Source organism: Malassezia japonica, chromosome 4 (assembly GCF_029542785.1).
Source record: "Malassezia japonica chromosome 4, complete sequence".
Classification (NCBI taxonomy): domain Eukaryota; kingdom Fungi; phylum Basidiomycota; class Malasseziomycetes; order Malasseziales; family Malasseziaceae; genus Malassezia; species Malassezia japonica.
The window spans coordinates 37,575-60,080 of record NC_083373.1 but is presented as its reverse complement, the minus strand read 5'-3'; the positions used below and the strand labels follow the sequence as shown (position 1 = coordinate 60,080).

Here is a 22,506-nt window from a genome sequence, read left to right as displayed (position 1 = left end):
TTAAGCATAGTGACCACGTGGTTTGTAGTTTCTGCCAATCAGGGTACGCCAAGCCAGAGTGACTGTCTGTGCGGGGGTCCCTAGGGTGGTTCTCAACGCTGACACGATGTCCGAGCAAGAGAAGAAGACGTTTGCACGCCAGCACGAGCTGCCGAAGCTCGCCGTGCCGACACTCGAGGAGTCGTGCAAAAAGTACCTTGTCAGCCTAGAGGCTCTCCAGGTACGCACCACGGCTGACCCAGACACCGGAGCAGCACGCACGCACCAAGTCGGTCGTCGAATCTTTCCTTGAGAACGAGGGGCCGAAACTCCAGCAGGAACTTCTCGATTATGCAGAATCCAAAAAAAGCTACATCGAAGAGTTCTGGGACGATAGCTACCTGCTCGGCAACGACAGTGTGGTCCTGAACCTGAACCCCTTTTTTATCTTGGAGTACGTCACTGCCCACTGACAGTAGGGATGAGCCGGACCCTGCGCGCGGCACGCAGCTGCGCCGCGCAGCCAACCTGACCCTCGCGAGCTTGTCGTTCATTCACGACCTGCGCCACGAAACCCTCGAGCCAGACTCGTTCCGCGGAAGTACGTATCGTCCCTGACACAGCGCCACTCGACATGTTCCAGTACAGCCGCCTGTTTGGCATGGCCCGTATTCCCACGTCTCAGGGTTGCAAACTCCGCCTCTTTGCAGAGTCGCGCCATATGGTCGTCATGCGCCGCGGCCAGTTTTACTGGTTCGAGGTCCTGGACCAGGAGAGCCGCCCGTTGCTGACTGAGCCCGAGCTCGTCGCGACGCTCAAGTCCATCCTGCGCGACGCAGACCAGATTGCGCCGGAGCAGCTGGGTAAGGAGTCGCTCGGTGTGCTCAGCACCGAAAAGCGCCGGACGTGGTACGCGGCGCGCGCCAAGCTCGAGGAGAACGAGCACAACCACAGATGCATGACGATGATCGACTCGGCGCTGTTTGTCCTGTGTCTGGACGACTACGCGCCTTCGGGAGTCGAGGAACTCACCAACAACATGCTCTGTGGCTCATACCGGCTCGAAGAGGGCAAGCAGGTGGGAACGTGCCTGAACCGCTGGTACGACAAGCTCCAGATTATCGTCTGTGCGAACGGCGCGGCAGGCGTCAACTTTGAGCACTCTTCTGCAGACGGTCACACGGTGCTGCGCTTTGTCGCCGACATCTACACGGAGCTGATTCTGCAATTTGCCCGTTCTATTCACCCCAACACCCGCAGCTTGTTCCAGGCAAAGACCTCGCCATTCGCCCGCAGCGTGGCACGCAAAAACCCGACGCAGCGGATCAGCGAGAACGTCCTGACCGATGTCCTGGCGCGCACGACGCCGAAACGCCTCGAGTGGTCGTGGACGCCAGAGATTCTGAGCAGTGTGCAGTATGCTGAGATGCGCCTGTCGGATCTGTACGTTGCTTGGCTCACGCAGAATTTGCCAAAACGAGTGCTTCGTCCTAGAGTTCAAGGGATATGGCAAGCGTTTCATTACCAGCCACGGCTTCTCGCCCGATGCATTTGTCCAGATGGCATTCCAGGCGACGTACTACTCGCTGTATGGCCGTGCACCACCGACGTATGAGCCTGCGATGACCAAGGCCTTTTTGCGTGGCCGCACCGAGACCATCCGCACCGTCCAGCCGCACACGCTCGACTTTGTCAGGGCCTGGACTGATCCCAAAGCCAAGATGCAGACAAAGCTCACCGCGCTGCGTGCGGCCTGTGCTGGGCACACGAAACTATCCAAGGACTGCGCCGCGGGCAAGGGCTTTGATCGGTACGTCGACTTGCTTACCCAGCCACTTTTACGCAATGCTCGCCTTGTGGGAGAAGCAACACGGTGTCAATGGCGAGACTATGCCCGAGTTCTTTACCGACAATGGCTACAAGACTCTGAGCCATGTCGTTCTTTCTACGTCCAACTGCGGTAACCCTTCGCTGCGCATTTTCGGCTTTGGTCCCGTGGTCCAGGACGGTTTCGGTATCGGCTACATTATCCAGGACAACAAGCTGACGATTTGTGCTTCTTCCAAGCACCTGCAAACCAAGCGCTTCCTCAAGGCGCTCGAGCAATACCTCTATGCGATCCAGGGTGACATTATCACGTACGTCTCCCCGACTCACCCAGCGCATACAAGGCGGCCAATATCCACCAAAACCAGACCTACGTGGACCACGCTGGCAACGAGTGTGATGTTCGCACGGGCCTGCCGATCAGCTCTCTTCTCCGCTCGCAGAACAAGGAGACGGAGAAGGAGGAGGTCGGTAACAGTGGATACTCATTCTATGGTGATGCAAATGATGCATTCTCCAGCGAGCGCATCCGCTACACGCCGCACGACAGTGTGGGCAAAATGATTTTTGTGAGTGAGTATGATTAAATACGATGGTCTCCATCCTGCTGCAACTCTTCATATCGAGCACGACGCAAGGGATCAATACGCGCAAGAGTAGATAGGTGCGAATGCACGTCATCTTGAGCCTTTGAGCAAGTTTCCTTGCCTAGTGCACCGCCGTGATGCTTGACGAGCTGCTGTTTATAGTGTGCAAGACTTTGAAGACACCCTGTGTGAGAACCACCACGCACATTTGCTGTCCGGCTCCATCTCTGCCAGCTCCGAGATATCCTTGATTTGCTTCTCGAGGACCGATCGCGAGGGGTCTGTGTAAGAAGAAACACTTACCTTGGGCAACGAGCCAGCGGTGATAAATCCAGATACTCTGGTCGCTGGGGTCGGTATACATGGCCTGCTGCAACAACTCAAATTCTGCGTAAGAACAAAGACGTACCTTGCGCACGCTCCGAGGCGCGCTGTGCTTCGCTAAACTCTTCAGCATCCCATACACGAGGGAGCAGCTTGGAGCGGTAGTGCCACGCACTAAAGTTGCTAAAGTTGCTCTCGATCTTGTTCAACGCATACTTCAGCTCACTCTTGGCCAGTGCGAGATGAGCCTCTTTTTCTTTGCCTTGCAACACATGCGAAGAGAGAGAGGAGGGGAAGGGAGGCACATCGCTCTCTTTGGTATCCAACATGGCCGCGGCAAGCTCGGCAATGACCGAACGGCGATAATTCCAGCCCATAAAGTTGCGTGGGTCCATTCCCAGCATCATGTCGACCAAGCCCAGCTCTTTGCGCCACTTGACCTGTGCCGCTTCCGTGCCATCCCCAGGAGGTGGAAGGCTCATCAAGCACCAGCGGCGATGGTTCCACAACCAGTACACCTTGGGGTGCGTACGCATGCTTTGCTGCGTCAATGTCAGGTCTTCCGCAAGCAGCTGGGCGCGGACACGCTGCGCCTCGTCCTTCGGTGCCTGGTCAAACATGTGCAAGAGAATCTCTCGTCGGTAGTTCCACACAGAGTAGTATTCAGGGTTCACAGACAGCAATGCAGTCGTGCTCTCCAATGCTTCCTTGCTGAAATTGTTCGCGTTGCGCTGTTGTCAGAGACAAAACATACATGCTTAAAGTACGCATTCTCGAGCTCTTTGTACGTCGCTAGCTTGTGCTGTTCCTGTTCGCGCTGCGCGGCAATCGCCTCGGCTGAGAGCGTGCCAACAGGCACACGACGAACGTTGTGCATGGAGGCTGTATGAAAGTGGAGGTGACCCACAATTTGGCTCTTTTTTGTGTCCAGCCTCCTTCTCCGTGACGCGAGCCATGTCAGAGAGCGGCGGCGATGACTGGCTTGTCTCTGATGAAGAAGACAACCAAGTGCTCCAGGATTCTGTGAACATGGAGCAACGCGACCGTGTAAAGATGGAGTCGCAATTTGAAAACGTGGGTAGAGCGCGCTAATGTCAGATGGGTTATCGCGAGGGTCTAGAGCACGGAAAGCTCCAGCACATGCAGAAAGGGTTTGACGAAGGATACAATGCAGTCGGTGTGCCTATTGGGCGTGCATTGGGTGAGCTGCGCGGCTGTGCAGACGCACTTTTCTTTGCCGTCTCGCGGCGCGAACTCAAAGCACGAGGGGGCGCAACGGACAAGCCAAGCCAAGGTTCTGCTCAAAAAAGACTACAAGAATTATGCGCAGAGCTTGCATCTATCAAACTAGAGGACGTCGCCGAGCCAGACTGGGACGTCATCCAACACGATTTGGAACATCATTCGTCGCAGGACCCGCTGCCGATCTTGGCGAAAAAGCGCGCGGAGTACGCCGAACAAGGAGACCGCATTGCTGCATTACGAGAGCGGCTTGATACCTTGGAGCGCGAGCTCCTTTCGCCCTCACCATAGTCATTTCATGTCATACCCGATTACCGATCCGCATGCCCGATCTACCTTTCCCTCGACGTGTTATGCTGTCCGACGCGGCCGCGCAGACTGTTTTCTCTATCGGTTATGTTGGCGCCCTGATTGGAGCTGCCACAGGCCTAGTGTATATTGCACACAAGCGTGGTCTGACCGCAAATCTCCAGCTCCTCTATTTCTGGCTCGTGTTTGACGCGCTGATCCATGTCTTTTGTACGTCTTCCTGCGATGCACTGACCCTAGTGGAGGGACCGTTTGTGTGGCTCTCGCTTGTTGGACGTACTGTAAACAGCTCGAAAGGTTTCTTTGCGTCGGTCTGGCAGGAGTACAGCTATGCAGACTCGCGTTGGGGCGTGGCCGATGCTGGCATCGTGTCTGTGGAGCTGCTAACTGTGGTGCTGACTGGCCCATTGGCCGCGTACACGGCATATCTTGTGCAGCGGAATGATCTGCGTTACCATTTTTGGCTTGTGCTGCTCTGCGGGGCAGAGCTGTACGGCGATTATGTAGGTATTATTTTTGCTCACCCAGATGACTTTCGTTCCGGAATGGCTTACGGGTAGTCCTGTACGTCCGCTCCATCCACTGACTCTTCAGTCTCTTGACACAGCCGACCCTCTGCACCTCTACTTTTACTTGGGCGCAAGCAACGGGTGAGTATCTATTTTGGGGTGGGGGTGTGAATGCTGACACAATATGGCAGTGTCTGGGTGGTTGTTCCGCTGTACCTACTCGCTACCAGCGGCTGTGCTCTGCTGCGCATGGCTGCGAACGAGTCCGCAAAGAAAGACGTTTAGAATAGGATTGAATCTATTAGCGAATGTCATCAAGCTAGAGAATCCCATGACGATGGCTATCAGTACATGTGAAGTAGCGTAGAGGTGGGGTGCATAGACAAGGTGGGTGGACATAGCATCAACAAGGTAATAAGGCGTGTCATAAAAAGACGTCAAGCATCTTTTCCGAGCGACATGCCCTCAAAAGAAAGAGAAGAGATGGTGAAATTCCTGTCGCGCATCGCATCTGGTGCTGGGTGCATTTTTTGGGGATTATATCCGTTCTTTACACCATCAAACTCCCATTGAGCGTTGGGCGGCGTTACAGGAGGAGCGGCCGTCTGGGGTTTGTCCAACACGCCAAAGGGAACGTTATCTTGTGACGACTCATCGTTATGCCACATTTGCCACACACTCTGCACTTGGTCGCCGCCCGACTGGATGTCAAAGAGCAGCGAACCAAGGCGCTGTGATAGATGGGTCGTGTCGAGCCCATTCCCCGACCCATTAAAGCTAGTTTGGTTCGGGTTACTCGGAGCATATCGATCTTGCCCAAACGCCCCCAACGAAGTGTGGGGCGAAAAAGTCGCTTCCCCAAACATCCGGTCGGAGGGATGCATGCTCGCAGCCTGAGACGGGAAGGATGAGGACCATTGACCCTGCTGTACGTGAAGCATATTGCTTTTCTCAGAGGAGTATTAATGTATCAGCCGTCTTGCCAGGCTGGGGCAATAGTTGCATACTCTGGAGAAGCAGAGGTGGAGAAATCTGCTTTTAGGGGTCCATGCGTTCTCGCCGGCGCGTTCCGAAGACTGCCGGTCATATTACACCCTGAACCTCTTCTGTCTCACCATGCAAAATTCGACCAATCATATGCAAGTATAATCCAGTGGGGTATGAAATCGGGCGCTTGTCTATGGAGTCGCGTGATTCAAGCGTAAAGTCACGCCGTCAACCCGGCAGCCTGTTTCCACTGGGGTAGCCGGTCGTACAGGAACTTCTCCAGTTTTATCGCGCATTTCGCGTAGGGTGAAGATGCGGGGTTATAAAGTTTGCAGTTGTCGAATACTGGGTTAGCGGAGAAACGTACCAAGCTGCGCATCCTTGACCATGTCGTCCACCGTTTCGTATTGGTTGTTCTCCAGCTTGGTCTCCATGGTAGACAAGTCCATCGGGTTCGTGATCACTGTATAGTAGTCTGGAACGTCATTAGCATTCACAGGTGCCACAAATGGCCATGCGCTTGCGTGTCCATTGAGCTCGACGAGGATGTGACGCATCGCCGTAAAGTGGGGTCCGCGCTTGGAGCGGCGGCTTAGTTCGTCCATTTCGGGCGTCCATCCCGTCTCGCGCAGGCCGGGTACCTCGCTGGGTTGCACAATGAGCTCCACCTTGTCAGACGGAGTTGCATTGCTCGCATTGCGCTTCTTGAACACGTCCAAGCCTGGGTATACAACGTGTGAACGGGAGAAGGAGCGAATGCGCGACTGAATCAGACGCTTTTGAGCCGCAAGGAAATCTTGCACGTCCAAGTACCGAATCCGGGGAACCATGGTACACTGCATTAGCGTACCACCCTCATAGTCCTTGATATAGCCGACCCACACCGAGCGAGGCAGCGAAACCTCCTTGGTAAAGCCCTGCTTCTTGAAATAACCAATAGCATAGTTATCCGCATAAGTCAAGAAGTGCTTGATGGGCGACACTTTTTTGACATGGTCTTTCAAATGGTTCATAAGATGCGAGCCATACCCTTTGACTTGCTCCGTGCTGGCAATCGCACAAAAGACAATTTCGGCAAACTCACGATGGGGAAAGGGACGATACGTGATGCCTCCAACAACCTGGAGACCACGTTTGACAATCGCCATACTCCAATGGTTCCGGTCGAGGACCAGTCGCGTGATGTACTCGCGCGGCATTTTGGGCAGCTGGCGCATGAAAATGTTCTTAAGCCCGGTAAGGATAACGAGCGATTCGGGCTTGCTGTCGTTTGTCACAACACGGAACTGGATCAGACCTGTCCGCTCTTCAATCACAGCCGGCTTCTCGCGCCGCGGTGGTTCCTGGGTAAGCCAAAGTAACGTACGCTGAACTCGCTGTCGATTGACGCAGCTGGACCAGCCGGTGCTCCGTTCGGGTCCTCTTTCTTCACCTCTGTATCCCCATTATTCGTTGTAGATGCATTTTCCTCTGCCTCTGTATCGGCATTGACTTTTCGCCGCTTGGAAACGCGTCCAGAAGGCGGTGCTAGGTGAGACGCGTCGTGTACGTACATAGATCATGCACAGCTCCCCGCGAGGATTTTGGCGCGTTATCCGTAAGGTCAATCACCTCCTGCGCAGATGAGTCCGCAGCAGCGGCTTGATCTGCAGCGTCCTGGGTCTCTGATGCCATGTCCCCTACTCCACAAACGCTACACCATCGGACCTCGACGTAATCGCGCCGAGCCGCCCGGGGAAGAAAACGTATCACGTGACGATCCACGACTGCGGGGCTATACAAGGCACGCTAGAGCTGCAGCAGGTCCTGGGTAGGCACCTGGCCCTGCCCGCTCTGTGTGTTGACCGTAGGCTGGTTTGGCTGAGCACCGCCCGTGAGTAGACTGTGTCCAAACGAGCTTGTGGGCTGGAACGGTTTGATGCCCGCGAGACCCGTCGCCTGCCCGTGCAGCGGCTGCGGCGATCCGTGGGGGTTGGGGAAGGTCGGCGAGCCAACGCTCAGCGCAGGTGTGTTGGCAGTAGAGAACGACGTTGGGTTTCCAGTAGTCTGAGAAGAGAACCCAGGAGAAATACCGAGGCCGGCCATGCTCCGGCCTGACGGGGAGAAGGCCTGGCTTAAGTTCGACGGCAGTTGGTTGGTCCCGGTGGCTTGCGAAGGGAGCTGCGAGGAAAACGAGCCACTGCCGAGACGCGAGCCAAAGTCAGATCCAGGCTGGATGGGCTGAGTCGCGCTCCGGAACGGCGACGCTCCGGTAGGCTGCGTGTTCAAACCAGGGAGCTGCGAGGAAAACGAAGGCTGGTGTCCGAGGCCGGTGGGCTGGGAGCTCAGGCCAGGGAGCTGAGAAGAGAACGAACCACCGAGACCCGTGGGTTGAGAACCCAAAGCTGAGGGACCGCCTTGGCCCGCATTCGTGCCGAGGTTGGCGTTTGTGCCGAGGCCTATAGGCTGCGAGCCGAGACCGCTCGAGCCGAGGCCAGCATTCGAGTCAAAGGCCGAGGGATGCGAACCAAGGCCAGTGGGCTGCGAGCCGAGGCCAGTTGGCTGGGAACCGAGACCCGAACCGAGACCCGAACCGAGACCCGAGCCAAGGCCAGTGGGCTGCGAGCCAAGACCCGAGCCAAGTCCAGTAGGCTGCGAGCCGAGGCCCGAGCCGAGGCCAGTGGGCTGGGAACCGAGACCCGAACCGAGACCCGAACCGAGACCCGAGCCAAGTCCAGTAGGCTGTGAGCCAAGACCCGAGCCAAGGCCAGTGGGCTGGGAACCGAGACCCGAACCAAGGCCGGAGCCCAGTCCTGTCGGCTGCGCGCCGAGGCCCGAACCCAATCCCGTTGACTGCGAGCCAAATGCACCGAGGCCGGACCCAAATGCACTTGAGCCCGCCGCACCGAATGCATTCGGCTGCTCGGATCCGCTCGGGCCGCTTCCGCTCAGACCCGTCGGCTGCGGCGCAAACGCATTGTTCGATCCAAAGGCATTCGGACGACCTTGGTCAAACACACCCGAGCCTGAGCGCTGGAACGCATTGGCTCCAGTAGCCTGTGCATCCAAGTGACCCATGGTCTGCGAGCGCGGGAGCTGCGCAGAGCTCGACGCGTCTTGGGGCCGTGCAAACTCCGACGCAACGCTGCCCATCAGCCCGGTCGCCTGCGGGACGTTGGTCTTGGGCGCGCTCGGCTCGGGCTGGATACTCTCCGGCTCGTGCACGGGCGCCTTGTTGCCGAACCAGTTCTGGTGCGCCAGTTGGTTCAGCGACGGCTGTTTCGGCTGCTCGACAACCGGCACCGGCTCTTCAAAGTCGCTGGGGATCGAGAAAGGGTTCATCGATCCCGTCTTTTGCGGCTTCATACGCGGCGCACTCGAGCCAGGAGGCATGGTTTGCGACGGCTGTGCAAACGAGACCTTGGTATTAGAGGTATCAGGTTTCGGGGGCGCAGAGTTGGCCGACTGCGTAGGCTGGCCAAAAGGCTGCTGTTGCTGGCCAAACGGTTGCTGAGCAGGCTGGGGAGGCTGGCCAAAAGGCTGCTGCTGCTGCTGCTGCTGCTGACCGAAAGGCTGCTGTTGTTGCGGCTGACCAAAGGGCTGCTGCTGCTGCTGCTGCTGTCCAAAGGGCTGCTGCTGCTGGCCAGTCGGCTGGGGCCCCATGGACCCTGCTCCCCATGGCGACGTGCCGTCCTGTGCAGCCGGCCCCGCGCTCTTGGCCTGTCCCTGCGGAGTCGGTTGACCGCCGCCCAGCGACATTTGGCCAAAGATGCTCTCGAACGGCGTCGTTGCCATCGTATGCTGCGGCGCCAGCGGCTGCTGCGCGCCAGTAAACATCGGCTGCATCTGCTGCTGCTGGAAAGGGTTGAATCCCGTCATTTGCGGCATCATCGGCGCACCTGTCGGCATCGGCGCGAACGGATTAAAGCCAGTTGGTTGCGCGACCATACCATAAGGCCCCGTCGGCATCGGAGCATTGAACCAATCCGGCTGTGCGTTGAAACCTGCAAACGAAGAGTACGCTGCCTGGAACGGCGTCGCGCTCGGCTGCTCGAGCGCCTCGAAAAAGTCTTGCAGTGCTTGTTGACTCGACTCGTTTCCAGACTTTGGCGCTGCATCCTTCTCCTTTTCCTTTTCCTTCTCCTTCTTCTCCTTCTCTTCCTTTTCCTTTCCTTTGGGCTCGTCTTTGGGAGCCGGTTTACTGCTCTCGCCCTTGGCCCTGGAAAGCACGTCGGGCTTGGCATCCTTCCCCCCCTTGTTGCGGAGGTACTCAGACCGATTCTCCTCAAAGTTGGGATCGTCGAGGTACTCTTCCAATGCGCCTGCGAGCGACAAAGGCGCGTGTTTCAGCGACGGGACGGCTGAGCGCAGCGAGTACGACAGGCGCTTGGACGAGTTGAGGAACGCGACCACCTTTTCTGTCTGCCAGCAGAAGCGCTTGTACAGCTCCAGCGAGCGCTCAGCGTCCTTGCGGCTCATGTCAAAGTAGTGCTCGAGCATGTTGATAATCCCCTCGTTCATTCCCATGTAGTGTGCCAAGAGGTCCTTGAGTGTCATTTGGAGGGCCGACATGGTCAGCTCGTCCTGCTTTTCCTCTGTAAAGAACTGGGTTAGACGGGCGACGTACAGCACATTCCAAGAGCGAGTTCATGACCCGCTGGATCAGGTTGATTTCGCGCAAGAGGCCCTTGGAGACGCTGAGCTTGCGCAAGCGCGCAAACCGGTCGCGCTTGCTTGCCTGCACGACATCGTATCCCAGCTCCTTGAACCCGACGATGCGGTGCTCGAGGTAGGCGGCGTACCTTGTGAGGGTCTTCGAATAGGTATACTCGTGCAGGCCGCCGGTCGCGACGCGGCGCAGGCGCAGCGCGCTCGGGTCTCCCGCAAGGTACGAGAGCACTGTCACCGAAGAGTCGGAGCGCATCATCGTGTGCACGACAATCAGCGTCTTGATCACGACGGTGCTGTTGGGGTCCTGCAGCCGGTAGGACAAGGACCGAAACACGTCCTGGAGGCCGCCATCCCGGCTCGACGCACTCGCAAGGATGGGCTCCATGTACTTGGCCTTCGGAAGAAGCTGCTTGGGCTTCGTCGCGCCTTTGACCAGCTTGTCATAGCTGCGTTAGCCGAGCCACGTACTGCGACATCGCTCCTCGACGGGCCCCGATGTGGAGTTGCCCGAGAAGGCGCGCGCGGGGAAATAAGCGAGTACGTGCCCCGGTGGCTGCACCCTCGTCACGATCGGGGCTGGCCAGGGGGCTTTGCAGCGCGATGCCTGACGTCGGGGGATCCAACTTTCTGCGGCCTAGCAACTGGTCGCCGATTAACTCTCCGAATAATTCAGGGATCCGTGTCGGTCCTCTTCCTGCGCCGACGTCATGGGCGCGGCTCATTTTTATGCATAGCCTGGCGCTCCTGCCTGCGGCTATTTTCCTGCTCATGGCGATCTGGTCCTCGGTGCTCGCGCTGGACATTTGTGACATGCACCTACTCTATCCCGACGCTGGGGATGCTACCTGTTCGCAGTCCATGACCTTGGGCGTCGCGCTGCTCGTCAGCGCGATTGGCGCCATGTGCTGGCACGCGGCCTATGCGCTGCGCCCCGTGTGCTGGGAGGTGACGTTCCTGGTCACCAAGATCTTTCTGGTGCTGCCGCGAGAATGGATTTTTGCCTCGTCGTTCTTTTCCGATTCGGTGATGATCCTCACCGGCCTCGCGTCGGCGTTCCTGCGCTCGGTGCTGGTCGAGGGACTGCGCGTGCTCGGCCAGGAGTTGTGTGTGATTGTGATCCTGGCCCTCGTCTGGCATTCGAACCGCACGTCGGTCAAGGCGGCAGACGTAGACGACACGTGCTGGGTCGGCGTCGACGACCCCCGTTTCCCGCTTGCGCTCTGGCTCGGTATCGGCTGGGCGACGGCCGAGGTCGTGGCCGGCTCGTATCAGCTGTGTAAGTTCCTGCCGCTGTTCCGCTCAGTGGAAGACACGACGCCGCCGGACGAAGAGGACATCTTGAACGACTTTGTCCAGCCAAACGACAACGACGAAGACCGCAGCGGATCGGAATCGTCGTCGACCGACGAAGAAGAAGAGCTCTCGCTGGACGACATCATCCTTGTCCGCGAAAAGTCTGAGCTCGAAGAGCAGCTGGGCGAGTTCCTGGAGAACATCTCGCCTGCGACTATCACGTTGTGGCGCATGGACAGTGTCCTCTGGAACTTGGGCAGCTGCCTGATGCTCTCTGCCTCTCTTACGCACGCACAAGGGTGCCTTGGCGACTCGACAACCGTGGGCAACTCGTACGCCTTCCTCCCATTCCCGCCCATCGCCGCCATTTGGCCCACCCTGCTCCTCCTCATCTCGCTGCATACTCTCGCGACGACCATCTGGATGATGGCGCTTCCTCGCCTCGGCCTCACGAGTATCACGTACACCACCATGCTCGTCGGCCTTGCGCTCCTCTCTGCGGGCTTGGGCCGCTGGGGCGCGCTCGCATAGCGTTGTAGAAACCTCCACCTTGCCAAGGATGGGCAAGCAGGGCAAAGGCAAGCTCAGGACTGCCCTTGCGAACCACCAGGCGCGGTCGCACCAGCGCCAGCAGGAGAAGCAGCGTTCTGAAGCGCTGGAGCATGCGCAGAAGCGCAAGATGGCGTCGATGGGCGGGCGCCCCAGGTCGCACAAGCCCAAGCACGTCGCGCCTTTCCAAAAAGACGACTCGATTCTGCTCGTCGGCGAGGGTGCGTAGCGCGACTAACGCAGGCAACTTTTCGTTCACGCTCGCGTTGCTAAGCGAGCCGCACTGTCACCCGCCCCACCAGATCCTTGCGACGAGCTTTGACACAGAAGAGGAGGTGTGCGCAAAATACCCCGACGCCCGCGACATCCTCGCGCAGATCCGCGCCAAGGCGGGCGCCAATGCACAGAATATCCTTGCGTTTGGCGTGGACGCAGGTGCACTGGAAAAGTGCAGCAAGCTTGCCGGGGGACCGGGCGTGTCGCCCCGCCGCTGGAGCAAGGTGTGGTTCGGCTTTCCGCACGTCGGCGCCGGGCACAAGGACGAGCAGCGCAACGTGCTTGCCAACCAGCTCCTTATCCTGCGCTTCCTCGTGTCTGTCGCGCCCTACCTTACGCGCGGCCCCGTGCCCGCGTATGCTGCGAACGAAAAGCGCAAGCCGCGGCACGACAGCGACGACGAGAGCGGCGACGAGGTCGACGACGAGACCGCCGCGTTCCTCGCGTCGATTCCCGAGGCGGACGACGAGCGCCCCCTCACGCCGCCTGCGCGACAGGGCTCTGTTCTGATTACGCTGCGCAACGTGCCCCCGTATACGCTGTGGAATGTGCCGATGCTCGCGCGGCGCCTGCGCAGCGTCGTCGGCCCGATTGCGTCGTCGGCGCCTGCGCTGCCGAAGCACATGCACGCGCCAACGGTCGCCGACGTGGACCGTGTCGGTGCGTCGTACATTGTGTGGCGCAGCTTCGAGTTCCACCCTGCGGACTGGAAGGCGTATAGTCACCGGCGCACGGTCGGCTGGATCGACGGCGTGAGCACCTCGCAGAACGAGGACCTGCTGCGGCGCCCCAACCTCGCGCCGCAGCATGGCAAGCACGTCGGCACCGGCGAGTGCCGGACATGGGAGGTGGCGTTGCAAACGTAGTGCTTGCTATGTACAGGACTAGAAGGAGAAGTGGAACTGCTGTCCACCTCCGTGTCCCCGCGCAAACTGCTGGAAGGCGGCGTTTTGGAACATTTGCGCAAACGCGTCGCCGTGGCCGCCAAAGCCCTGCTCGTAGCTCTGGCCACCGGTCGGGTCGTTGGGATCGTCGCCCTGGTCGAAGCGCGCGCGGAGCTCGGGGTCGCCGAGCACGCCAAACGCCTCGTTGATCTCGGCCATCTTTTCCTGGCTGCCGCCCTTGTCAGGGTGGTGCTCGCGCGCGAGCCGGCGGTAGGCCTTCTTGATCGTGCGGTCGTCCGCGTCGCGCGCGACACCGAGCGTCTTGTAGTAGTCCTTCGACTTGGACTGCTTCAGGAGCTTTTGCGCCTTGACCAGGCGCTGGTGGATATCGCGGTCGGTCTGCTGGGTGGCAGTAAAGGCCTGGTTCAGCACCTGGACCGCCTCCTCGTACCGCTGGTTGGCCATGTGGTCCTCGCCTTTGGCGACCAGCGCCGGGAGACTATTGGGGTCGTGCTGGAGCAGCTTGTCACAGAACGGCATCGCCTTCTTGAACAGGTTCTGGCCGACGTACGCACGGCAGTAGAGCGTGTCGATCTCAATCACCAGCTCGCTCTTTTCCATCGGCTTCGTGAGCGTCGGGGGAAGGAGCGTGACGCCGTCGCTGTTGGGCTCCGCCGCACTCGACAGCACGCGCTCGACGTCCTCGAGGATCGTCGGGCCGCCGACCTTGGGTCCCTTGAGCGCGCTCACGACCGCCGTCCAGCTCGAGGCCTCGGCAAACTTGTGCGCCTTGGCGAGCGCCTTGTCGATCTTGCGCAGCTGCTTGTGTGCCTTGATACACTGCTTGTTGTCCGGGTCATTGTGCAGGCATGCCTTGAGATGCGAGAGACCGGCTTTGCGCATCTGCGAGTCGTACTCGCCGAGCACATAGTAGGACAAAAACGAGAGACGCAGCTGCAGCTCGGTCGACGGCGCCAGGGCGGCAATGCGGCTCCAGTCCGTTACCGCCTCGTCGAGCTCGCCGTGTGTGAGATGGCACGTCGCGCGGTGCTGCCGCGCGCCGAGGTCGTTCGGCGCGATCTTGATCAGCTCGCTGGCCACGGCAATGCACTCGACAGCGTGCTTCTTGTCCGAGGCGAGCTTGGCCAGGCGCTGGCTGAGGTCGCTTGCGTGCTTCACCTGCGCACGCAGCTCCTTCTCCTGCGCAAGATCCTTCTCCTGGTCCTTCTTGATGTGCTTGGTCATGCGCTTGAGCACGTCCAGCGCGGCCTTGTACTCGCCCTCCTTGAGGTGAATACGCGCCTGCTGCAGGTAGGCCTTGGCGAACTCGGCGTTCCGCTCGAGCGTCGCGTCGAGGTCCGCAAGCGCCGCAGAGGTCCTTCCCAGCGCCTGCTGTGCCGTAGAGCGCCTAAAGTAGGAGAGATACGACGTGGGGTCCAGCGTGATCGCCTCGTCAAATGCCTCGAGCGCGCCGGCGTAGTCGTACGAGGTCAGCGCCGCGTTTGCCTGGCGCAGCAGATCCGTCGCGGTGCGCGTCTCCTCGGCCAGCACGACCGCGAGCAGCGCTACCAGCGCAAGAGACACCCGCAGGATCCTATGCATCGAGAACATGGTGCAACACCTGGAAGGTCGCGTCGACGTGGAAGTGGGGAAGTATGTTGGGGAATTACGCGGCGGCCTTCGCACGGTGGCGTAGCTCTCAGGAACATGGCGACGCAGGCCCCGCCCCCGTACACGTACAGCGCTGTGTCGCAGGACCCCGAGGCGCAGCTCGATGGCGATGACCGCGACGGATACAAGTTCGGCGCGACCGTCGAGGAGTGCGTGCCCGAGATCCGCGCGATGTTCGTGCGCAAGGTCTACACGGTCCTCTTTCTCCAGTTGCTGGGCACGGCGATCGTCGCTGCGGCCATGACGACCGCCGGCGCGGTGAACTGGGTGCAGAACAAGTAGGTCGCTTGGCTCACGCAGCATGTGGTTCTTCTTTGTGCCGCTCGTCGGCTCGCTCGTCACGCTCGGCTTTTTGTACTGGAAGCGCCAGTCGCATCCTCTCAACCTGTTCTTGCTCGGGCTCTTTACGTTTATGGAGGCGCTGTCGCTCGGTCTGCTTGTCGCGGCAATGGACCGCAGCGTCGTGCTCAAGGCCGTGTTTATCACGACGTTTATGTTTGCCGGACTGACCAGTACGTATGCTATGCTCACCCAGTCTTTACGCTCCAAACCGAGTACGACTTTTCCTCGCTCCAGTCGTGGCTCTACTGGGGCCTGCTGATGCTCGTCGGCACCGGGTTCGTCCAGCTCTTTTTCCCGTACAACCACCTGTTCGAGCTGGGCTACTCGGTGGTGGGATGCGCCGTGTTCAGCGGGTACATCCTCTACGATACCTACCTGATCCAGCAGCGGTACGTTTGTGTGCCTGACGCAGCCTCTCGCCCGACGACTGGATTTTGGCCAACATCTCGCTCTATCTCGATGTGGTCAATCTGTTCCTGTCGGTCCTGCGCAGTACGTGCTCCTTCTTGCTCACGCAGTCATGAACGCAGCCAGCGACGATTAAGTATAGTGATTCAATGCTATGGTTTTTTCTGGTCATGAGCGGTGCGCTTCGGCGAGGCCGGGAAGCAGAACAGCGGCGGACCGGGGTATATAGGGTTCGTAATCGTATCATGTCATGAACGACTCGCCACAGCCGCACGCGTCCTTCACGTTGGGGTTGTTAAAGACAAACTTGGCAGACAGCTTGTCCTCCTGCCAGTCCATCTCGGAGCCAATAATGCTAAACAGGGCGCGGGAGTCGATCAGCACCTCGACACCATCTTGCTGCACACGCTCGTCAAAGCGGCCCTCTTGGCCGGGCGCGATGTATTCGAGGTGATAGCTCATGCCGGCGCAGCCCTTGTTGCGCACGCCGACACGGATCAGCTTCGGGCCCGAGGCACTGTGCTGCAGCGCACGGATATGCTCGACAGCCTTGGGCGTCAATGTCATTGCCGCCTTCTTCGATGCGCGCTTCTGCAGGCGCTCCGACACCTTGCTGCGCTTATCGTTGGCGACGTTCTTGGGCGCGGGCGCCGCGCGCGGGACCTCGTCAGAGAGGCGCTTCTTTTCAATCTCGGCAAAACGCGCGGCGCTCAAGGAAAGGAGCCGCGACTTAGAGGGTGTACGAGTTGTCGCCGGCATAGCACGGCACACGCGCACCGATAGCTGCATAGTAGGTCGCGAGAACATCGTAGAGAGCGGCACGGCGATCGTGTGGCGTGATGGCAAAAGGGCCCTATGCTTACTAAACTACACTCGCGTGCGGGGATCGAGTTTCGGCCAATCACAACACATTCGTTAGACATCCGGCGTCCGCGCGCGAATCAGGCCGTGGAGCGTTTGGACCACGCGGGGAAGATTTTGGCGCAGCTTCGCCGCGACCGGTACGACCGGCACGCGGCGGGGTGCAAAGATCAGGTCGACGTCGGACTGTAGGCGCTCGAGCTTGACGCGCGCATCGGCGGCGGGTATATGCTCGTTGCCGAGCAGGTCGGCCTTGTTTGCGACGACCATCGCGACACGGCTGCTGAGGCCAGGGCGGTAGGCCTCGAGCTCGGTGTTGAGCGTAAGAATGTCCTGCGAGGGCACTAAATTCGTAGGGCCGATATCCACGACATAGACCAGCAGGCCACACCGCTCAATGTGCCGCAAAAAGTCGTGGCCCAAGCCACGGTTCTGCGCCGCATCCGCGACCAGGCCCGGGAGGTCGGCGACGGTGAGCCGCGTCGCCTCGGGCGCCTCGCCTGCGTCCGGCGCGTCCAGCAGCTGGCCGCCGGCGTCCATGCGCATCACGCCGAGGTTGGGGCGCAGCGTCGTGAAGCTGTACGAGCCGACCTGCGCCTCGGCGCGGCTCAGGCACCGAAGCAGCGTACTTTTTCCGGCGTTGGGCAGGCCGACGAGGCCTACGTCCGACGGCTGCTTGTACTCGAGCGAGACAAGGAGCGACTCGCCGGGGCGGCCCCGCGTCGCAACCTTGGGCGAGCGGTATTTTTCCAAGCCAAAGTGGGGGTTGCCGAGGCCGCCATGGCCGCCACGGGCGAGCAGCACGCCCGGCGAGTCGGGCGGCGTCGGCTGTGCAAGGTCTATCGACCAGCCCGCGTCGGCGGTAATGTCCTCGACCATCCACGGCTCCTTGTCGGTCCATTCCGACAGCGCGGCCGCGGACCGCCCGCTTTTCTGCGCCGCGTCAATCTTGCGCTGCGCACGCAGCTCGGCCATAAACTTTTCCTCGGCCGCTGCAAAGTGCGAGCGCGCATAGTTTTCATCTTCTGAGCGTGGCAGATGGCGCCAGACGGCGGAGCGCGACGCATGCAGCTCCGGCGTCTCGTACATGTCGATCGGCGTGCGCTTCTTTTTGAAGAGGTCGCGCAGGTAGTCGCGCCCGGCGGCCTCGCGTTCGTTCCACGTCCGCCCGAGACTGCGCACCGTCGTGCCGACCGGCACATGGATCGTGACATTGTCGCCGCGCCGGCCGTGCAGCCAGTCGCCTTCGCCGTGCGTCCCATTCTTGGCCACGACGTGCTTGTGGACACGCGCGAGGGAGTGCACAGCAGGGTCCGCACGCACGTACACCGAACCCCCTGCGCCGCCGTTGCCGCCGGCGGGGGGGCCCATCTGCACAAACTTTTCGCGGTGAAAAGAGACGCATCCGTCGCCACCGTGTCCCGCCTGCACCTGGAGCATGAGGTGGTCGACAAAGTGGCGCGCCTTGCGGTTTCGGTGCTCGTTCGCCTTGCGGCGTGCCGCCTCGGCCTCGGTGCTATAGCGCACACACACGCGCCGTCCGAGCGCCTCGCGCCACGCCGCGCCCCCGACGAATTTTCCCCACGCCATCTGTGGAGGTGACGACGATGGGCGCCGTACTCTCTCTGCCGTGGCTCCTGGCGCCGCTGGCGCCAGTGGCAACGTGCTGTGGCGCAATTTGTCTCTCTATGTTTACATCGACGGCCGCGTCGGCGATGTGCAAATCGTGCAACTGCCAGTCGTCGATCGCGACGCGTATCGGCTTTGCGCTCCTGTTCTGTTTCGATGCGCTCTTGGCGTGGATCAGTCTCACCCCTGCGCTCATACGCACACTCGAAAAGTACTCGTTTCACTATATACAAATGACGTGTGAGCAGCAAGAGTCGTGCTTTGGCGTCATGGCCGTGCACCGTATTACCTTTGCTCTCGCGCTCTTTCATGTGATCCTCGCGGCGCTTTTGGTCGACGTGTCCGACACGCGCTCCAACCGCGCCGCGATCCAGAACGGGTGGTGGGGCCCTAAGATTGTCGCGTTCGTGAGCCTGATCTTCCTCACGTTCCTCATTCCGAACCCCTTTTTTGTGTTCTGGGCGAACTACATGGCGCCGCTGCTTGCGCTCGTCTTTATCGTGCTTGGCCTCGTGCTGCTGGTGGATGTCGCGCACACCTGGTCCGAGACGTGCCTCGATCAGTGGGAGCGGCACGGGTCAGATGTTTGGATGTACCTGCTCGTCGGCAGCACCGTCTCCTTGTACGCTGCCGTGCTGGTCGTCACCGTGCTCCTCTACGTATACCTCGCGCCCGGAGGGTGCTCGCTGAACCAGACCTTGATTAGCGTGAACCTCGTGCTGGCCGTCGTGCTCACGCTCCTCTGCGTGCACCCCCGCATCCAGGAGGCGAATCCCCGCAGCGGGCTGGCGCAGAGCAGTCTCGTGCTGGCCTACTGCACCTACCTGGTGGCGTCTGCGCTGATGAACCGCGACGACAAGCACTGCAACCCCATTGCGCGGGGCCGCGGCGAGACGACCAAGTCGACGACAGCTGCGATCGGCGCCGTCTTTACGTTTGTCGCCATTGCTTACTCGACGACGCGCGCCGCGACGCAGTCGCGCATCCTCGTCGGCCACGCCGAAGCCGACGCGCCGTCCGGCTACGAGCCCGTGGCGATGTCCACGCCTATCACCGAGCAGCCCCGCGCGACAGAGCCGCTGCGTATCCAGGCGATCCGGTCCGCGGTGCAGGCCGGCTCCCTGCCGCAGTCGGCGCTCGACGAGGAGCTGCAGGCGGCCGAGGACTCGGACGACGACCTGCCCGGCGGCACGGTGCGCACGCCGGTGAACGACGACGAGCGGGGTGGCACGCGGTACAATTACACGTTCTTCCACCTGATCTTTGTGATGGCCGCGTGCTACACCGCCATGCTCCTCACCGACTGGCAGTTTGTCAAGGTCGGCGCACCCGGCGGCCACCCCGGCGAGAACGAGTCGCCGGTCGTGTACATCGGCGTGAGCTCCGCGTCGATGTGGATCCGCATTACGTCGAGCTGGGCGTGCGCGGCGCTGTACGGCTGGTCGCTCCTCGCCCCGGCCGTGCTCCCGGAGCGCTTCGGCTATTTGTAATCTAGGTAGACTGTATAGGACGCACGATCGCATCGGCGGTGCGCACCGTGTCGACGGCAGGCGCAACGTCGTGCACGCGGATCATGTCCACGCATCCGGTCGCGATCGCGGCGCTGCACGCGGCAAGCGTCGCATACACGCGTGCTTTCGGCTCCGGCACCGGCTCGCCCGGCGCCTGGATGAGCCTGCCGAGGAAGGCTTTGCGGCTCGCGCCGAGGAGCAGCGGGAAGTGCGCCAGGGACGCGTGCGGCGTGTCGTCTGCCGTCGGTGCCGCGTGGCTCGTGTACGGCGCGTCGACGTCGACGCCGCCCCGCGTGCCGTGCGGCCCCACGAGCTGGGGGAGGTGGCGCAGGAGCGCAATGTTCCCTGCGCCGTCCTTGGCGAACCCGATGCCGGGGTCCAGGACAATGTTCCAGCGCCGGATGCCGGCGCGCAGCGCGGCCTCGAGGCGCTCACGCAGCTCCAAGGCGACGTGCCCCGGCACGTCGCCTTGGTAGTCCGTGAGCTTGGTCATGGTGTGCGTGTCGCCGCGCATGTGCATCAGGATATACGGGCACTTGCGCTCGGCGATGAGCGCGAGCATCGCCGGATCGCGCTGGCCGCCGCTCACGTCGTTGATCATGTGCGCGCCCGCATCGAGCGCTTGTGCGGCCACCGACGCGCGGTACGTGTCGATCGAGATCGGGATGGCTTCCGTCACCGGGTCGGACGCGAGGGCGCGGACCACAGCCACGACCCGCGCCGCCTCCTCTTCTTCTGGGATTTCGGGCGCGTTGGGCGCGGTGCTTAGGCCGCCGACATCCAGCAGGTCGGCGCCGCGCTGGACCATTGCGCGCGCCGCCTCGAGCGCGGCGCGCACGTCGAGGTGGTCGCCGCCGTCAGAGAACGAGTTCGGCGTGGCGTTGAGGATGCCCATGACGTGCGTCTTTTTGCCCCACTGCCACTCGTGGCGTCCAAAGGGCAGCACGCGGCAGATCTCGTTGCCTTGGTAGGCGTCCGTGTGCGTGAGGGTATGCAAGAGCTGCTGCATCGTGCGCTGCAGCACGGGGTGCGTCGTCGTCGGCAGAATGTCACAGAGCGGCAGCAGGACAAAGGCACGCTCGGCGATGCGGGGATGCGGCACGACGAGATGCTCGCCGTCAGCGACCTCTGCATTATCGTACAAGAGCATGTCGAGGTCCACGACACGCGGCCCGTTGCGCGGGACATTGGCCTTGGTGCGCCCGACCTGCGTCTCGATCGATTGTGTGAGCGCGAGGAGGTCGTGCGGCGCGAGGCGCGTGAGGATCTGGGTTAGTCGCGAAACGTACTCGGCACGCCCCATTCAAAAAGTTGGGCTGGTCGCTGTAGTACATCGGCTGCGTCTCGTACAGGAAACTCGTGTCGACGACACGCACGTCGTTGTGGGCATCGAGGAGCTGCAGCGCCGCCTCGATGTACGCCAGGCGGTCGCCCAAATTGGACCCCAGCGCGAGCGCGGCGCTGTGCCAATCGCTCGCCGCCGCCGGCACCGGCGCCGGCACGCCAAAAAAGGCGCGGTCGCGCACCACCTCGACGCTCGCGCACTCGGCATAGACGATCGCACTCGGCTTTTCTACGCGCACCGCGACCTGTGCGGCGCCGTGCTCGACAATAATGACACGCGCAATATGGGTCGCGAGGCTCTCGACCGTCTGGTAGGACGACGCCTCGACGAATGCGGTCACTGCACGCACCATGGCCTCGTACTTTGGCTGCTCGTCCAGCGCAAGCCCGTGGGCGATGGCGAGGTGAATAAAGAGGCGCTGCTTCGTATCGCGCTCCCATGGGTTCACGCCGAGGATCGCAAACACCTCGAGCGCCTCGATTTCCAGCCGGTCGCACGCGGCGTGCGCGGGATCGACGTGGGGAAAGTCGCGTGCGTCGCGCGCGACGCGCATCGTCGCGTACCGCGCCTGGAGCAGCGCACGCGGCAGGCGCACACTTACCTCGGCCCACGGCGCGCGGCACTCCTGCACGCACACGCCGGCGAGCGCATGCGCCAGCTGGCCGACGTTCTTGTACGCGTGCTCGCGGCAGTGCCGCTCCAGCGCGCGGTACACCTCGCCATAGTTCAGTGAGTAGGGCAGATGGTCGCTGTGCCCCGCCTTTTCAACATCCGTGCGCAGCACCGCGTCGATGCGCACCGGCTGCGGAATCGCACGGCCCCACCCGTCGAGGCCGGCGGTCATGCGCACCTCGAGCGCGCGCACGCTGATCGTATCGCGCAGGTGCGCCGGGCGCACTGCATTGAAGCGCGGAAGCGCATCCTGCGTGTGCACGCCACGCACCGACGTCCGCACACTGTCCGCCATGCTTCCCACGCCGCGCACCAGTCTCGCGAGCCGCGTTGGCATCCACGAAGCCGCGCAACGCCGCGCCGCTTAGTCAGCCGCGCACGGCGCGTTGGAATTTTGCATGGGCGTCTGCCCGCTGCCCACTACGCCAACGACGCCCACTGGAGACCTGTTCTACGCACGCGAAAGCGTTGCGCGACGGCATGGAAGAGAGAGACTTGCCGTCACGCGCCCCTGCGCGAAGCGCGATGCCATGCGGTGCGGGACGTGCGCAGGGTGCTGCGCGCGCGCTGGGCGGGTCTGGCAGAAGTGTCCGCACGGCGAGCCCTGCGGTGTGTTCCGACGAGGCAGGCAGCCGAGATAGCTCTGTGAAA

General features: G+C 61.2%; 12 protein-coding genes across 12 annotated transcripts; 5 read left to right on the top strand and 7 right to left on the bottom strand.

The window, feature by feature from the left end:
* Positions 1 to 106: 106 nt before the first annotated feature.
* Positions 107 to 2,393, top strand: YAT1 (carnitine O-acetyltransferase; the record flags this gene model as incomplete). The annotated part of the gene is made up of 7 exons (XM_060266327.1): positions 107 to 220; positions 243 to 433; positions 456 to 580; positions 603 to 1,422; positions 1,445 to 1,789; positions 1,812 to 2,117; positions 2,141 to 2,393. 7 exons carry the CDS (start codon positions 107 to 109, stop codon positions 2,391 to 2,393), a joined length of 2,154 nt encoding a protein of 717 aa, XP_060122310.1.
* Positions 2,394 to 2,514: 121 nt separating this feature from the next.
* Positions 2,515 to 3,594, bottom strand: BET4 (protein geranylgeranyltransferase type II; the record flags this gene model as incomplete). The annotated part of the gene is made up of 6 exons (XM_060266326.1): positions 2,515 to 2,545; positions 2,596 to 2,674; positions 2,697 to 2,780; positions 2,803 to 3,165; positions 3,250 to 3,448; positions 3,472 to 3,594. The coding sequence occupies 6 exons, from the start codon at positions 3,592 to 3,594 to the stop codon at positions 2,515 to 2,517; spliced, it is 879 nt and encodes a 292-aa protein (XP_060122309.1).
* Positions 3,595 to 6,114: 2,520 nt separating this feature from the next.
* Positions 6,115 to 7,326, bottom strand: GCN5 (histone acetyltransferase; the record flags this gene model as incomplete). The annotated part of the gene is made up of 3 exons (XM_060266325.1): positions 6,115 to 6,485; positions 6,615 to 7,107; positions 7,318 to 7,326. The coding sequence occupies 3 exons, from the start codon at positions 7,324 to 7,326 to the stop codon at positions 6,115 to 6,117; spliced, it is 873 nt and encodes a 290-aa protein (XP_060122308.1).
* A 226-nt stretch (positions 7,327 to 7,552) lies between these two features.
* On the bottom strand, positions 7,553 to 10,890 carry MJAP1_002387 (uncharacterized protein; the record flags this gene model as incomplete). The annotated part of the gene is made up of 3 exons (XM_060266324.1): positions 7,553 to 10,348; positions 10,371 to 10,860; positions 10,883 to 10,890. 3 exons carry the CDS (start codon positions 10,888 to 10,890, stop codon positions 7,553 to 7,555), a joined length of 3,294 nt encoding a protein of 1,097 aa, XP_060122307.1.
* Positions 10,891 to 11,272: 382 nt separating this feature from the next.
* Positions 11,273 to 12,238, top strand: MJAP1_002386 (uncharacterized protein; the record flags this gene model as incomplete). Its single annotated transcript, XM_060266323.1, has 1 exon — positions 11,273 to 12,238. One exon carries the CDS (start codon positions 11,273 to 11,275, stop codon positions 12,236 to 12,238), a length of 966 nt encoding a protein of 321 aa, XP_060122306.1.
* A 28-nt stretch (positions 12,239 to 12,266) lies between these two features.
* On the top strand, positions 12,267 to 13,398 carry MJAP1_002385 (25S rRNA (uracil(2634)-N(3))-methyltransferase; the record flags this gene model as incomplete). The annotated part of the gene is made up of 2 exons (XM_060266322.1): positions 12,267 to 12,477; positions 12,500 to 13,398. 2 exons carry the CDS (start codon positions 12,267 to 12,269, stop codon positions 13,396 to 13,398), a joined length of 1,110 nt encoding a protein of 369 aa, XP_060122305.1.
* Positions 13,399 to 13,416: 18 nt separating this feature from the next.
* MJAP1_002384 (uncharacterized protein) lies at positions 13,417 to 15,027 on the bottom strand (the record flags this gene model as incomplete). The annotated part of the gene is made up of 1 exon (XM_060266321.1): positions 13,417 to 15,027. The coding sequence occupies one exon, from the start codon at positions 15,025 to 15,027 to the stop codon at positions 13,417 to 13,419; it is 1,611 nt and encodes a 536-aa protein (XP_060122304.1).
* Positions 15,028 to 15,123: 96 nt separating this feature from the next.
* On the top strand, positions 15,124 to 15,973 carry MJAP1_002383 (uncharacterized protein; the record flags this gene model as incomplete). The annotated part of the gene is made up of 5 exons (XM_060266320.1): positions 15,124 to 15,365; positions 15,388 to 15,599; positions 15,623 to 15,818; positions 15,842 to 15,921; positions 15,948 to 15,973. The coding sequence occupies 5 exons, from the start codon at positions 15,124 to 15,126 to the stop codon at positions 15,971 to 15,973; spliced, it is 756 nt and encodes a 251-aa protein (XP_060122303.1).
* Positions 15,974 to 16,080: 107 nt separating this feature from the next.
* On the bottom strand, positions 16,081 to 16,644 carry ISA1 (Iron-sulfur assembly protein 1; the record flags this gene model as incomplete). The annotated part of the gene is made up of 1 exon (XM_060266319.1): positions 16,081 to 16,644. The coding sequence occupies one exon, from the start codon at positions 16,642 to 16,644 to the stop codon at positions 16,081 to 16,083; it is 564 nt and encodes a 187-aa protein (XP_060122302.1).
* Positions 16,645 to 16,752: 108 nt separating this feature from the next.
* Positions 16,753 to 18,288, bottom strand: MTG2 ([histone H3]-dimethyl-L-lysine(36) demethylase; the record flags this gene model as incomplete). Its single annotated transcript, XM_060266318.1, has 1 exon — positions 16,753 to 18,288. One exon carries the CDS (start codon positions 18,286 to 18,288, stop codon positions 16,753 to 16,755), a length of 1,536 nt encoding a protein of 511 aa, XP_060122301.1.
* Positions 18,289 to 18,413: 125 nt separating this feature from the next.
* TMS1 (Membrane protein tms1) lies at positions 18,414 to 19,817 on the top strand (the record flags this gene model as incomplete). The annotated part of the gene is made up of 1 exon (XM_060266317.1): positions 18,414 to 19,817. One exon carries the CDS (start codon positions 18,414 to 18,416, stop codon positions 19,815 to 19,817), a length of 1,404 nt encoding a protein of 467 aa, XP_060122300.1.
* Position 19,818: 1 nt separating this feature from the next.
* On the bottom strand, positions 19,819 to 22,150 carry FOL1 (trifunctional dihydropteroate synthetase; the record flags this gene model as incomplete). Its single annotated transcript, XM_060266316.1, has 2 exons — positions 19,819 to 21,105; positions 21,128 to 22,150. 2 exons carry the CDS (start codon positions 22,148 to 22,150, stop codon positions 19,819 to 19,821), a joined length of 2,310 nt encoding a protein of 769 aa, XP_060122299.1.
* Between the last annotated feature and the right edge of the window lie 356 nt (positions 22,151 to 22,506).